Source organism: Passer montanus, unplaced genomic scaffold (assembly GCF_014805655.1).
Source record: "Passer montanus isolate IOZ18808 unplaced genomic scaffold, ASM1480565v1 scaffold24, whole genome shotgun sequence".
Classification (NCBI taxonomy): Eukaryota; Metazoa; Chordata; class Aves; order Passeriformes; family Passeridae; genus Passer; species Passer montanus.
The window spans coordinates 6,645,685-6,659,361 of NW_024367037.1; the positions used below are offsets into that span (position 1 = coordinate 6,645,685).

Consider the following 13,677-nt stretch of genomic DNA (forward strand, 5'->3'; position numbering starts at 1 on the left):
GGAGTGGGGGGAGGCAGGGGTTGACATTTTCTCACTGTGAGTAATACCCTGAGTAAAATTAAGAAATTGAATGCACAATAAAACTACTGACAGTGCTTACCATTAGCGCTGGTTGTCAGCACAGACTCCTGCTCAGACAGGGACCCTATTGTCATGTTAGCAGATGATGTTACTGTGGGCTGCAAAGACAAGCCTGATATGGGCTGAATGACCACATTAGCTGGCACTGCATTTTCTGTTGCCTGGAGGGAGGGATTCTGTGGAGCCATGGTGGGGTCTCCAGTCAGCTGCTGAGTAAGTAAATTACTCTGCTGTAATGTCTGCTGTAGGATACTTGGATCGATCTGAAAAACAAGTTTTCAACAATCAGTCTGAAGTTAATAAACTGGGTTAAATGGATATTCTTAATGTAAGTCCAGAATACATATTTACTGCATAGTGAGTATATACAGTACTGAAAATTTATAATTAACAATTTAAAATTTAAATTTAGTTTTTATGTGTCTGTATATAGCCAGTCTCTAAAGTGACTATGTAACCAGTCTATTCAGACTCACTTTCCCTCTCTTCCTTCAGCAAAATGTTTGGGAAATCAAGATCAGTTATATATGAGCATGCCTGGCCCGAGGTAAACACACTGCTGGTATTCTGTACTGTCCTATTAGTGCATGTAATGCTTATAACAGACTCCAAGCCTTTGAAAATGAAAAGACATGGAGCAGAGAGAAGATTGATACCAAAAATTATTTGATTCATCAGCTCCTAGGGGTACTTAAGGTCTCATTTCACAAGCCAACAGCTGTTCTCTATACTTAAAGATAAGGCATTTTCCTCTTCAGAGATATTTAGCAGTTGAGAAAAACAAAATGAAAATGTCCCCATTTTATGCTAAAAACTCCTTGAACAGAGGGACTATGAACAACTCAATGCAACTCTGCAGATGTCCCTTCCCTTGCCTTGGGGTTGTACCTGGTGACCTCCAGAGGACTCCCCCAACAACAATAATTCTGTGCAACTGATCAAACACACCGTGTTCAAGAAAATCATTGTTTCACACATCTCAAGAACTTTTAAATGCAATCATCTCACCTCTTTCTGTCATTCTTTTTACAAGCTCAGTGGGAATTTAATTTGTGAATTCAACCATTAAAAGCTTGCAAAGTAACAGAGTGTCTTATGTTTAGAAAAGAACACTCTGTGCAATAACTTGGGTTTGTTTCGGGGGGGTGAGTGGGTGCCTTTTTGGGGTTAGGTGGGAGCCTAAAGTACTTTTGAAGTGTAAAGACAAAATGCAATTAAAAGAAAAAAAATACATATTTAAAGCAGTCTGTCAAAATCCCTGAGAGGTAAAAAATCCTGAAAAAAATGAAAATTAAAGAAACCAAACCAGAAACATACCCCATTGTGCAGCTATTTTTAAGTCTTCTAATATGGTACAAGTGATACAGTATGTTACTAACTCACTCAGCTCAAGAACTCTTCCAGAATTATGTAGGCTCCTTAAACCTTCTTCAGCCCTCAAAGTGACTCTACAGAATTAAAAGCAAGGAACAGTGACCAACTTACCTGTAATGTTATGTTGTTAATACCAGTGGCATCTATTCCAGAAATCTGAACATTTTGTCCAACCAGATTAGCAGCAAGTTGTAACTGTATTCCTTCAAGAGTGGCCAAGCTACCATCTGTCAAGGACACAGTTAAGTCACCTCCAGCTACCAAAGAAAACAGTTATATTGTAATGTTTTTGTTTACCATTACTGACTACCTCTTTCAGAGTACTTATTTTTATAAATTAAATCAATATAAAAGTTACATACACACACTTTTATTTATGACAAGAAAGATAATTTGAAGTGCATAATGTGATTATAAAGTAATGCGACTGCCTGTTTTAAAGCTTCGTAAATTCCACATGATTTAAGGATTGCTATTTAGGCACTAGCTAGTGGCTTACAAAACAAGAATCCCTCCAGAGTAACATTAGAAATCTGGAGAAATTTGGTTTTGATTTCCTTTGAGAGTGTGCTGCACCTAAACAAAGCAGCATACACACAGGGTATTTACATTCTGACTCTGAACATACACATGAAAGTTACTGCCACATTTTGCACAGCACAGACAGTATCAAACTGTCAAAGTTCATCCTCTGTACATACATGGATGAAAATAAAGGTGCATTAGCAAAAAGTCTTTAGAACTTGAAAATGTTCTAATTTCAAAAGTTGAATAGGCCATCTCTACAAAAGGCCTTGAGAGCATATATGGAAAAAGTCATCTTGTGCTTGATGTACCTTCTTCTCCAAACACCCTGAGTATGATCAACCAGTTTCCTTTGGTTGATGCTTCAAAAACACCTATCCCTCCGAAAGGCCTTGAGAGCATATATGGAACTTGTGCTTGATGTATACCTTCTTCTCCAAACACCCTGAGTGTGATCAACCAGTTTCCTTTGGTTGATGCTTCAAAAACACCTATCCCTCCCTCTTCAGAATTCTTTAGTACAATAAATCTGGTTTACAATGCACCCAAAAAATACCTGCTCTGGCCAAAACCCACATTACTAGTCTCAATTTAAGAAGGTCTCTTTTTAGGACATCTGAACAAGCCAAACACTCCACCTTACTATGTTCAAAAATCCAAGCAAATGAATCAATCGATTTCTCATCCCAAACTCATCACTAAGTTTATCACACTATCACCGTGCCTGCCAAATAACATCAGTATCTTCTGAACATCAACAATTTGTTCATTTCGGACAACAGTTTAGATCAAATCAGATAAGCTGGAATGGCTACAGTTAAATATGAGACTGATATAATATTCTGAATTTGTGGGCATACCTGCTAAATCATAGACATGTACTGAAAAAAATGCCAAAGCACATAAAATCAGTATCTCACTTTCAGAAATGACAGGCAGTCCATGACCCACAATTTAAGTACTACATTTAAGAGTACCAAGGCATGTCTCCAGACACCTTAACACTATTCTGCTTTTAAAATCATCCCTGTCCAAGTTTACCTGAGCAGTTACACAAACATTGGGTCAGTGAGCACTTACACAAAAAATACCTGAAAAAAAATTAGAAATTAGCAAGGATAATTCTCACTTTCTTGCAACATGAAGCATGTTGGGTATTCTGTGCCAGTTGGTCTCAAAGAATAACCTGTGCACATTTAATGTGCTAATGCAGCTGTAATCACTGTCAATCCACCGACTGACTTCATTTCTTAGGCACTCAATTATCTAACATACATACCTACAACTACTAGTTTTTTGTATTGTTAAAGAGTTTTCTTGCTTTGTGTTGAGGTTGGGTGTCTTTTGGTTGGTTTTCTTTTGATGTGGATGTTTTTCTTTATTTTGGAGAAATAACTACACATGTACTGCAGAGGATATGCACTTAAAATACACTCTTCATTATTCACATAAATAACCAGTGTAGACAAACAGAGTAACTGTTTTACTTCTTTTCTTTTTAAATAGAACCAAGAAAGTATTACCACAAAGAAAATAAGTACTCCAGCTATTTGTTATCTGCATTTTCTTCCTCTCTGCAGTGCAATACCACAGCAGAACTGAAGACACTTTTAGGTGAACTGCATATATTTTTCTTTCATTCTTAAATAAGTACATTTCTATTTATGTCACCACTGTGCATCAAACCATGAATTCAGTAAAACTCTTACCTGTTTGGCAAGCAGTGTTTGGCAAAACTTTCCAAACTCTAACAGAAAGCAAATTTCATAACTTGATCACCACACCACCACCATCACCCCATCCATTTTTACCTGACACTGAAGCAGGCAGGATAGCCTGGCCCACAAGTCCTTGTTGAAGTAAATTTTGATCAAACTGACTCGTCAAAACAGAGTTATTCATGATGAAAACATTAGGGTCTGTTGAGGATGAATTAAGAAGACTGACTGGTTGTAGTCCCTCAGTTGAAGTCCGGGCAACAGGCTTCCTAACTTTCTTTGTATCTGGTTTATAATGACACTGTATGTGGGTTTTTCTGCGCCCTGAAGTACGAAACCGCAAATCACAGTGTGGGCATTTGAAGGGCTTTGCTCCCGTGTGCAGGCGCATGTGGACTTTTAGACTGCCTTTTGTAGAAAAAGAATTACTGCACACGTGACAACAGAAGAGCTTCTGGCCTAGAAAAGTTTCAAAACCAGAAAGATAAGTGATTAAACCCCTAAAAAGACTGAGAGGACGAAATAATCCATTTAACAAACCCGATAACAAATTCTAAACTAATTTGAACAGAATAAATTAGAAATAATTGGACTTTTATAATTTGGCCACTTTTCAGATGAATTAAGGTTCTCAATGAAGAGGATATTATCTTCTTCCTTTTATTAAAACTCCATATGCTTTTAAAGCTTTCATGCAGAATCTTATTTGGTCACCTTCATGCCTCTGTCATCCTCCACATCCCGTATTCCTGACTAATCCAGTTATTTCAACTACACAGCTCAACCTGGAGAAATAAAAGTTTCATCTTGTCCTCTTCAGCATTTGGCTCCTACTTAATAAGCCACTCATTTCCTTTTTAATTCCAGCAGCTTTATTCTTCTGTTTCAATGCTGCCTTAATTAACCAGTATTAATAGATTACAAGTAAGAAATTATTAAAATTAAGTGAGATAACATTCTAAAACAAAATATCAACCCATGAAGTAATCCAGACGTACAGAAATTTGGTCTATACATATACAGACCTTTTTGTCTTTCCTTTCAGAGTACATAACATCTGAAAAATATCCTTGGTCTCAAATAGAATTTTTAATGTACTACAAGTAACAGCAAACTACAGAGTTTATTTCTTACACCATATGAACAGCTGTACAATTCACAAAAAGCATAACATAACTGTCTGGCAGAAAACATGCCACTGCAGCTGAAAACCCACTATAACTCCTGAAATTCCCAGGCCTTCCAGCACAATATTGCTTCCTAGCCCAATGCATTTGGTAAAGAAATCCCAAGAGCAGTATGTGCCTGTGAGTCCTGCTGTTGAGTTCTAGTTTCCATTTACACATCATCAATTACATCTCATCAATTTCCTGAACTACAATTCAACCTACTTCAAATTACAAAACCATGGCGCACTGCTGTCACTTCCTGTTAAACAAAACTAAGTAAACCTCTGACAATGGAGAAGAAAGAGCCCAATAACATGAACCAGTGAAACAATGGGAATCTGGGCTGCAGCAAAATCATCTACCACATTCACAGTGCCACAAAGGAAGCCATCCAGCAGTCTTTCCCACTATATAAAAAATCCCCACCCATCGGGAGAAAGGGTGGTGGAAAAATAAGAGAGAGAGAGAGAGAGAGAAAGAAGAAAACCAAAAAAAAAAAAAAAGCAGGAAGGAACAAACAGAACATCTGAGGTCCTGTTATTTAAATATGCAATGAGATTGTGAGCTGACTCCTGGGCTTTTTGTGCAAATACTAGGAATATGTAAAGAAAAAAGAAAGATGGTTGAACTGTTTACAGTAGTTTAGTAGTTTTGAGTTAGTATCCACAAGGAAACTTGGAGGGAAGATGATCACAAATTCGGCTGAGAAGTCATCAAGGAATGGCAAACACTAAACTAGCACTGCTCCCAAATATAACAAAAATTAAATGCGTTTTATGCCACTGACACGCCACACTACTGTTAACTTGTTAGTTGTGTAACCAAGAGCTGTTATCTGACACAAGACATCTGAAAGAACTGTCATCAGGAAACTGTAAAAGCAATGAAGACAGAAATGCAATAGTGTGTGACTGCAGTTATCCCACTTCAGCTACATGAATTTGCAGGAGCTAAGTGTTCAGACAAAGAACCATATACGTCTCTGAGAAACTTCTAATCTTCCATTAAAGCTCCAAACTAATTCTCTGGATCAATGCTGATTACTGAGAATATCAGGTAGGTTCCTATCCAGGCAACTTTCATTTACAGGTATCGAATAGAGTAGCTTTTCAAATGGAACTATTTTTAGGGGAGTTACAGATATTAATACTGTAAATTTTTTTTATTATCAATTTAAATACATTATATGTCTCTCAATATAAAACCAATGAACTAGCAGGTGCAGGTATTGCCCACAGATGAAGACAGCATTTCAGAAAGCAATCTAGGCTCAAATGCAGAAAACTGCACATTAGCTAATCTTCATCCAGCACAAGCTGGCCTAAGTTTAAAAAACATGGAAAAAACTCCCATAGGTTAAAATTATCTACAATAGGGAAAAGGTGATGTGGTTTTTGCAGTGGAAATTACACCTCACAAATCTGTGTGTGCTCTTTGAAGAAGATCAGATTTCCACTGTATCTGGATTTTTGGAATTTTACGCTGGTTTTATACTAAAAGACCTTAATAAAAATGACTGCCACTGGATGAAAGGAAAGAGTCTTTTCAGGAACTAAAGAAAACCAGTTCTAAGACTGAACACAAATGGCTTACATGGACAATTTTCAAAAGGCTGTAAGTCAGCAGAAGAGCTCCTAAGCACCTGAGCAAGGACTCAAATGATCAAAATTGTACTATATGTAATATGAGAGAATGAATAGCAGGTTGGGAAAATCTGTTTTAGGATATTAAAATAAAAATTTACAAAGCTCCATCATATATTATCAAAATGTCTGTACAAACACAAAGAGCTAAAAAATTAAGAAGAGGAAACAATTTATTTCTCAAACAAAAATCTAGTGGGCTTATGACCAAATATCAAGACAGCAAACTGACAATCAAACTTGATCCAGGAACTTACTACTACTGACTGTACTGAAGGCCATTCCTTCTTACCCAGTTTTTCTGCATACAGAAAACAACTAGATAAAACTTAGGTAAAATATTCCATTAAAGCTAGCAAGCAAAGAGATGCAATCACTTATTCAGAGTCCCCCAATCTGTAAAGTGCTTGAACCTGAAGGTAACATGACACAATTCCTGCTTTGTTCCTTTCATTATTGTTACTATCTGCTACTGTCTGTCCTGATCTACACAACAATTCCACGTAACATGAGTACTATTTCTTACCAAACAACAGTAGAAAGTACAAATATAGTAAAATGAAGGAGCTTCCATGACTGAAATAATAATGCAGTCTAGCATTAAAAACTCTTTTGTTGGTTTTTTTTTATTTTTGAAAAGAGATCATAATGAAACAACAAAACTGTAAACAGTTTTAGAAATTAATTAGTTCAGGACTGGGTTTATTACAGAAGTTCAATGCTAAGAAGAAAATAAGTATGAAAGACTTAGAAGTTTTTTTTCATTAGAGCAAAATCATTGTTGAAAAATACTACTATTAAAATTAGACCTCTCTCAGGAATACAAAAACCTACCCTAAAAACCTAAATATTACAGATATTTAGGTTTACATTCAACTTGCAAGATTCAAACAGCTGAATGCTCAAAATCTTTGTACTCTTATTTTCCAGTTTACATAGCAGCGCAAACATTAATGTTTATACATTTTTTTCCCTCTAAATTATGTAAGATTCCCTCAAATCCACCTTCTTACTCAGGAAAATCATTTATCATTGCAATTCTACAGAAGATCTGACATGAACATACTCAGGACACTTACATACACAGTTTTTGCATGAGCTAAGACCATACTTTAGAAGCCTATAGAAGGCTGTAACAAAATGATTTATTCAGTTCTGATGTGTTTAATTTGATGGTGTCACAAGTACCACATTTCCCCTAGCACTGCCATCCACAGTTCCAGGTATTAGATCACAGTGAAACATAGCATTCCTTGCAAAATCTGTACCTAAACAGCGGTCAAGAAAGCAAACAACTTCTAAACAAAGACATGCAAAAGCTTACTGACCTGTGTGTGTTTTAACATGACAATCCAGAGTGGATTTTACAGTGAAACTCTTTCCACATTCATCGCACTTATACGGCTTCTCTCCAGTATGGATACGAACATGCCTAATAATTCCAGGATACAAGTAAAGTGAAATTCTACTTTTATGTCAGTTTGTATAAATATTTATTTTCTAATTATAATTAATTAAATACTTATACTAGCATTACACTAGGCAGAATAAGAAGATTTAAGTATTTGCATTTTTTTCAACAGATTTTTACATGTTTTTATATGCAAGTATTAGAGCAAAAAAACCCAATTTATTCTAAAACTTCATAATAATAACTTTAATACTACAGGAAACTAAATATGAAAGAGCTGGATTAGTCATATTCAGAATAGGTAACATTCTGACACATTTTTAAACCACTGTGGAAAAAGAAAACTTTATGTAAATATTAGTCAAACTTCAACTTGGGCATAAAGAGTTATATGAAACTGTTATTCCTAAAATTTCTGGTGAACTATCCAGCAAATTAAAAACATATGAACATTTTTCCATTCCTCACCTGACTAAATCACTGGGTTTTTTAAAGCTTTTGGGACAGTAACTGCAACAGTTGGCATATTTGGGTTCTGCTTCCAGTTCTGCTTGCTTATCTTTCATCTCACTAATTCTATCTTTCTCTGCAGCTGACTGGACAAGAACTTTTTCTGAAACAGTGGCACTTTCTTGAGGCCTAATCTTTGCCAGTTCTGCTGTCTCTTCTTCTGTAAAAGTTATGACACCAGGACGAGATTTTCTGGAAGTTCTTTCAGAGCTCTCATCATCATCTTCAACACATGCAACTATTAAGCAAAAAAAATAATAATTAAAAAAAATATCGAACCAAAACAAAAAAAGACATTTCTGTTTAGTTTGTCAGCTGAAATTACACAAAAAAAATAGAAGGGTTTATTATTAAACACACAGCCATTACATTTTGTGCTTGGACTTGCAATATTATGGACTTTAACCTCTTTTAGAGGTCTAACTAGTCATGTCGGTACTTCATTTTAAAAAAAGCTGGATTTATGATTCTTATCTTTATAATAACTAACACAGGTTAAGTAATATGGGACAGAAGATCTACTTCAGTGACATATTAAAATAGCTATGTCACATACAAGACCTTTACTGCACTGGACAGATCCTGGAAAACTAGTTTATTTAAACAATTCAGGTAACAGAGTGATTTCAGCAGCTCAAAACAGCAGACATTATCCATGTTGGAAGTTTGTTTTGTACCATTACTATTATAGCATTCATGTAATCCACCAAAACATCTGTATTTCTTATGTAGTAAGGACTGTAAAAGTAAAAATGAAATCATTTACCTCCTCCTCCTCCTGTATCTGTAGCTGCTGCTACAGCTGAGGAGACTGTCTGATGTTTTTTCATATGTTTTTTGCAGTGAACAGTTGTTCGAAAGCTTTCATCACAGAATGGGCACTTGTAAGGCTTCATGCTCATGTGAGTTGCCATGTGCCTGGTAAGGCTGCCGTTAGTGGTGAAGGAGGTATTGCAAATGCTACAGCTGAATGCTTTAACTCCTTAAAGTAACAGAAACAAGTAAGTAGCATGCTATTTGTTTAAGTTTACTCACACAGGACATTTACAAAACCCAAACATGGGTTGAGCTAATATAGAGCTGGTATAATCTGGTTACCTGTATGAGTCTTCTCATGTGACTTAAGAACTCCCGAGGAAACAAAACCACGGCCACAGAGTTGGCATTTATAAGGTTTCTCACCAGTATGTGATCGTACATGTTGCTTCAAATGGCTGGATTTCTTAAAGCCCTTGTTGCAATATTCACATCTATTAGAAAAACATAGTTTTCATTAGTTTAATGTAATTATTAGCCATAAAAGATTCAGGAAATTCTGTTACAAAAGCTGGAAGTGTAACATACCTATATGAACGCCTACTTTGATCTTCATTATCCTCAAGAAAATGAGGCCGTTGGGTGTGCAATTCAAGTTCTTCCTGTGGTGACTGGTCTTGCATCAAGCGAGTGGTCTAAAAATCAAAGCCTCAATTGAATTTCAGTAACACAAAATTTAAATATAGTCTCACAAATAGGCAAGAAAAAAAATTACAGCATTTACAGTCAACACAAGTAATTAAATTTATGCTTTCATACATTTTAATAGGAAATTAAGAGTGCAGTGTAATACCTCACCCTTCCATACTGAGAAGGAAGGCATAAAAACGTTCAGCTACTGAACTGTAATAAACAGACAACATAATGCACTTGCACTTCCCTGAATCTCCACAAAAACGTATCTAAATTGTCCAGATTTTCTAGTGCTTGAAGAGGTAAATTTAAAACTAGATCAGCCATTCTGAACACTAAGTGCTGCTGATAAACTTCACTACTTTCTGAACATTCCTGTAAGTAAAAGCTACAACAGAATAATCCTTGAGAGGAAGAAATTTCAAAATTTAATACAAGCAAATTCTAACAACATAAGCAATCTAGAGAAGAAATCCTGAAACTTTTCTGACTTCTCGTTTTGCCTGATCACCAATGAAATGAAGCAGTGCAAGGAAGTCCAACTGAACACAGAACAATTAATCCTGCCTTCAAGTAGTACTTACTACGTTAATAGTGTCTGTATTTGGAACCTGAAGAAGGGCTGGTGGATGATAACTCGTTGATAGAGCCTGAGATTCAAGCGTGCTTGAATCCTGCAGCTGTTGTACAGCTGGAAATTGAGTCTGTTGATTGTAGCTGTCATTCACAGTAAAACCTGCCAGAAATTAAACAGTCATAAACCTGTAAAACACACTGATTTGGACTTTGAATAACACCACACTTTTCTGGTGACTACCTTCAGAAGAGAATAAGTAGCATTATCAGACAGTAATAGCTGTACTCTTCACTGTTGAGCATCAAAACACACACAAGTTTCTGGCATCTACATAATAGGCATAACAGGGTTACTTACCATTAGCTGGAATTCTATTGGAAAATCTCCTCCACAGAAAAACACTGTTTGAAGTTCCTTCAGGGTGCCACAATTACCTTAGAGCCATTGAAATTTTGAATTTCTTGTATGTAAGCATGCATGTGTCAAACAGGTTGACCCATCTCCCTTTATCCACGTTGGTACCACGCTCCCTTAACTACACTGGAAGCCGATCACAAGGATGCAAAGCTCAGTGGGGAGGATGGCGGGTGAGTGGAGGAGATGACCCAATAGGAGAACTCCAGTTTCTGATAAAGTAACCCCATTTTCTCCTACTTTGGATCTCCTCCACATATCCCCACTCTTTAGATAATAGTAAAGTAGAGCCTCTCAAAGGCAAACTGCAAAGTGAAAAATAAACACATTTTTATTGACATTTCCGGTATAAAACCCTGAAATTTTTATTTGGTTTTGTTCTCCTGAAATAGCAGATCTTAATCATCTTTTCTAAATGAATGAATGAAATTATAGCACCAATGACTGAGAGCCAGGGAAATACAGCTCAGATTGCAGTGGTTTTTGATGCTATTAGAGATGTCCTTTTATCAACCTCTTTTAAATTGTAATACTTCCAGTATTAAAAAATAACCCACAATGTCATGTGGAAAAAAATTAAACCACAGGTATCAGTAATTAACATATGGGCAACAATTTCAGTACTTCTGTGCAGTTTGCCTTTAGTGGACAAAAAGGGTGAAGATTATGAACACAGGGTAGAAACAAATCCACATCAGATGATCACAGCATCAAAGGCCAAAAAGCAATGCTTAAAGAATGTTTTTGAGCAACAGTAAAACAAAAACCTGGATCTGTTGAGTTAAAGCAGAAATGTTCCCAAAAGACACTTTCCACAGCAGAAGAATATTGTAATCAGTAGAGAAAAAAAACCCTATTTGTATGCTACTGCTTCCACCACAGAATGAAAACTCACAAATGTAAATAAATCTTGAAAGCGTTAATCAGGTCATAACTAGTCACCAAACTTAATGCTGAAACTTGCATATTATTTTCTCTCCTAGAAGTACCACAAGAGTACAAGAAAAAATTATCCTAAAAGCTGGACCTTGTGCTGCAATTGGCCTTTGTGAAATGACAAAAAAGTAGCCTGAAGAAAACAATGAAAACTTCTGCATTGATAAGAGGGCTGCTAATTTCTAGTTCTCAAATTAATTTTAGAATTATCTTTACAGAAAAATGATGTTCCCACTACATGGGATGAGAATACAAAAAAGCAAGACTCAAGAAACTGAAGCAAAGTGATTTTACTTACATGCCCTACATTAAAAAACCAACTACTAAATACACTATGTAAAAACCTGAAACTTCTTTTTAAATCAGCGGGTATAGAGGAAAGGAAAAAAGAAGTTACTGTCCTATGACCTATTTCATTTCACAATGTTTGAATGAATTATTGAGATTCTGAAAAATTTCCAAGGATCATACAGCAAAATGCCCAGGAAGAGCATTGAATGTAGAGGTATTTGAGGACAAACTGAAGAAAAAAATGCTACTTCTGAAGGTAGTTAGAGAAGAAATACAACCAAAGCTGTAACAAGAACATACACGATGCATCCCCATTTTGCTCAATTCCTAGCATAAGGGTTGATTTCCTCTCAAATTAATAAAGATCTCACAGTTTTGAGCATTCTAAAGGCATTTGCTACTGCCATACTATTTCTACAGAACAGCACTGAAAAAATCCCATACTACCAAACACCAGAACCCAGACAGTCTGAGAAAGAAATTTCACAACTGTTATTTTCTGCTTTTGCTTTCATCACTGTATGTTGTCTCCCAGAAGCTTTTGATCAATCTTAAAAGAACAGAGAGTATCTCGAGCTCTGTATAATAAGGGGAGCCTCTTACTACAAAGTCCTCTAAACTTGGAATTGGATTTGGTGTTTTTCAGTACATATAATCACTTGTGCAACTTGGGGGTTTTTTTGGCTTCAGGGCGACCAACCTTTAATCTTCTATATTAACAAAATATAGCGAGAAACAGAATACTCTGGAAATCATTTTACTCATAGAAAGATGTGACTTGCATGTGAGAATGAGAAAACAACAGTATGATAGTTTGTAGTAAATACAGTATTTAATTCAGAAGAAATTTCACATCTTTCCTGACAGATCTTTTAAATTCTAACACTATAAACACTGACATGAACATGTGCATCTCAGCAGAGATCAGTGACTATCAATTACTTGTTCTGCAGGTTTGCTTCTTAGGCAAAGGCAACCAGCTGGGCAATATTGACTGCAAATATCTGTAAACAGTTACTAAAAGATCAGAATCCTAAATCCTTAGATTGCAAATCAGCTTCTTAGGAAAGCAAATAGCATTCTGGTGGCCAGGGTATGTTCGTATGGACTGTGGAACTAACAGCATTTGGACTTCTGGTTTTTCAAAATCATTTGCCTATCACCACTATTTGAACTATCATCCAACCATGCTTACAGGGACACTTTAAAGAAAGTAAAGGTGATATAATTTATATGAAAACACATTTGGTGACAGGTGATATTTAGTAAACCCAAAGACAGTTTCAGTAAAAGACACATTTTTTGTTCTGACTTCACTTAAAAGTCTTCAAATGAAGATGAACACACTACAAAGAACTTAAGTCCTTTTCATCAGCCTCCAAATTTAGCTCAACTGAATCACTTGATACTGTAGCACCTCATAGGATCTGCACTTCTTTACAAGTCTGAACATAGGAAGAAAATAATCTATCTGAATAAACAGGAAATTCAACACAAGTATTACAAACAAACCTGAAAGAAGAAGAAACAAAGTTCTGCCAGGTCTATGCAGACCTAGAGATTACCCTCATTTGCCTAA

At 36.0% G+C, this 13,677-nt stretch overlaps 1 protein-coding gene across 7 annotated transcripts in view; it reads right to left on the reverse strand.

Annotated features, from left to right (window-relative positions):
- ZNF236 (zinc finger protein 236) overlaps nucleotides 1-13,677 on the reverse strand; it is a 77,982-nt gene that overhangs the window by 17,780 nt on the left and 46,525 nt on the right. For 5 of the 7 annotated variants that reach the window (XM_039711155.1, XM_039711153.1, XM_039711151.1 and 2 more), the window contains exons 17-25: nucleotides 10,465-10,616; nucleotides 9,776-9,882; nucleotides 9,530-9,681; nucleotides 9,198-9,413; nucleotides 8,390-8,669; nucleotides 7,839-7,942; nucleotides 3,792-4,157; nucleotides 1,567-1,712; nucleotides 101-344 (exon numbers count right to left, since the gene is read on the reverse strand). In XM_039711155.1, coding sequence (XP_039567089.1) covers nucleotides 101-344; nucleotides 1,567-1,712; nucleotides 3,792-4,157; nucleotides 7,839-7,942; nucleotides 8,390-8,669; nucleotides 9,198-9,413; nucleotides 9,530-9,681; nucleotides 9,776-9,882; nucleotides 10,465-10,616 — 1,767 coding nt within the window. The remainder of the gene's footprint in view (nucleotides 1-100; nucleotides 345-1,566; nucleotides 1,713-3,791; nucleotides 4,158-7,838; nucleotides 7,943-8,389; nucleotides 8,670-9,197; nucleotides 9,414-9,529; nucleotides 9,682-9,775; nucleotides 9,883-10,464; nucleotides 10,617-13,677) is intronic. The other 2 variants (XM_039711152.1, XM_039711156.1) reach the window with 2 other exon arrangements.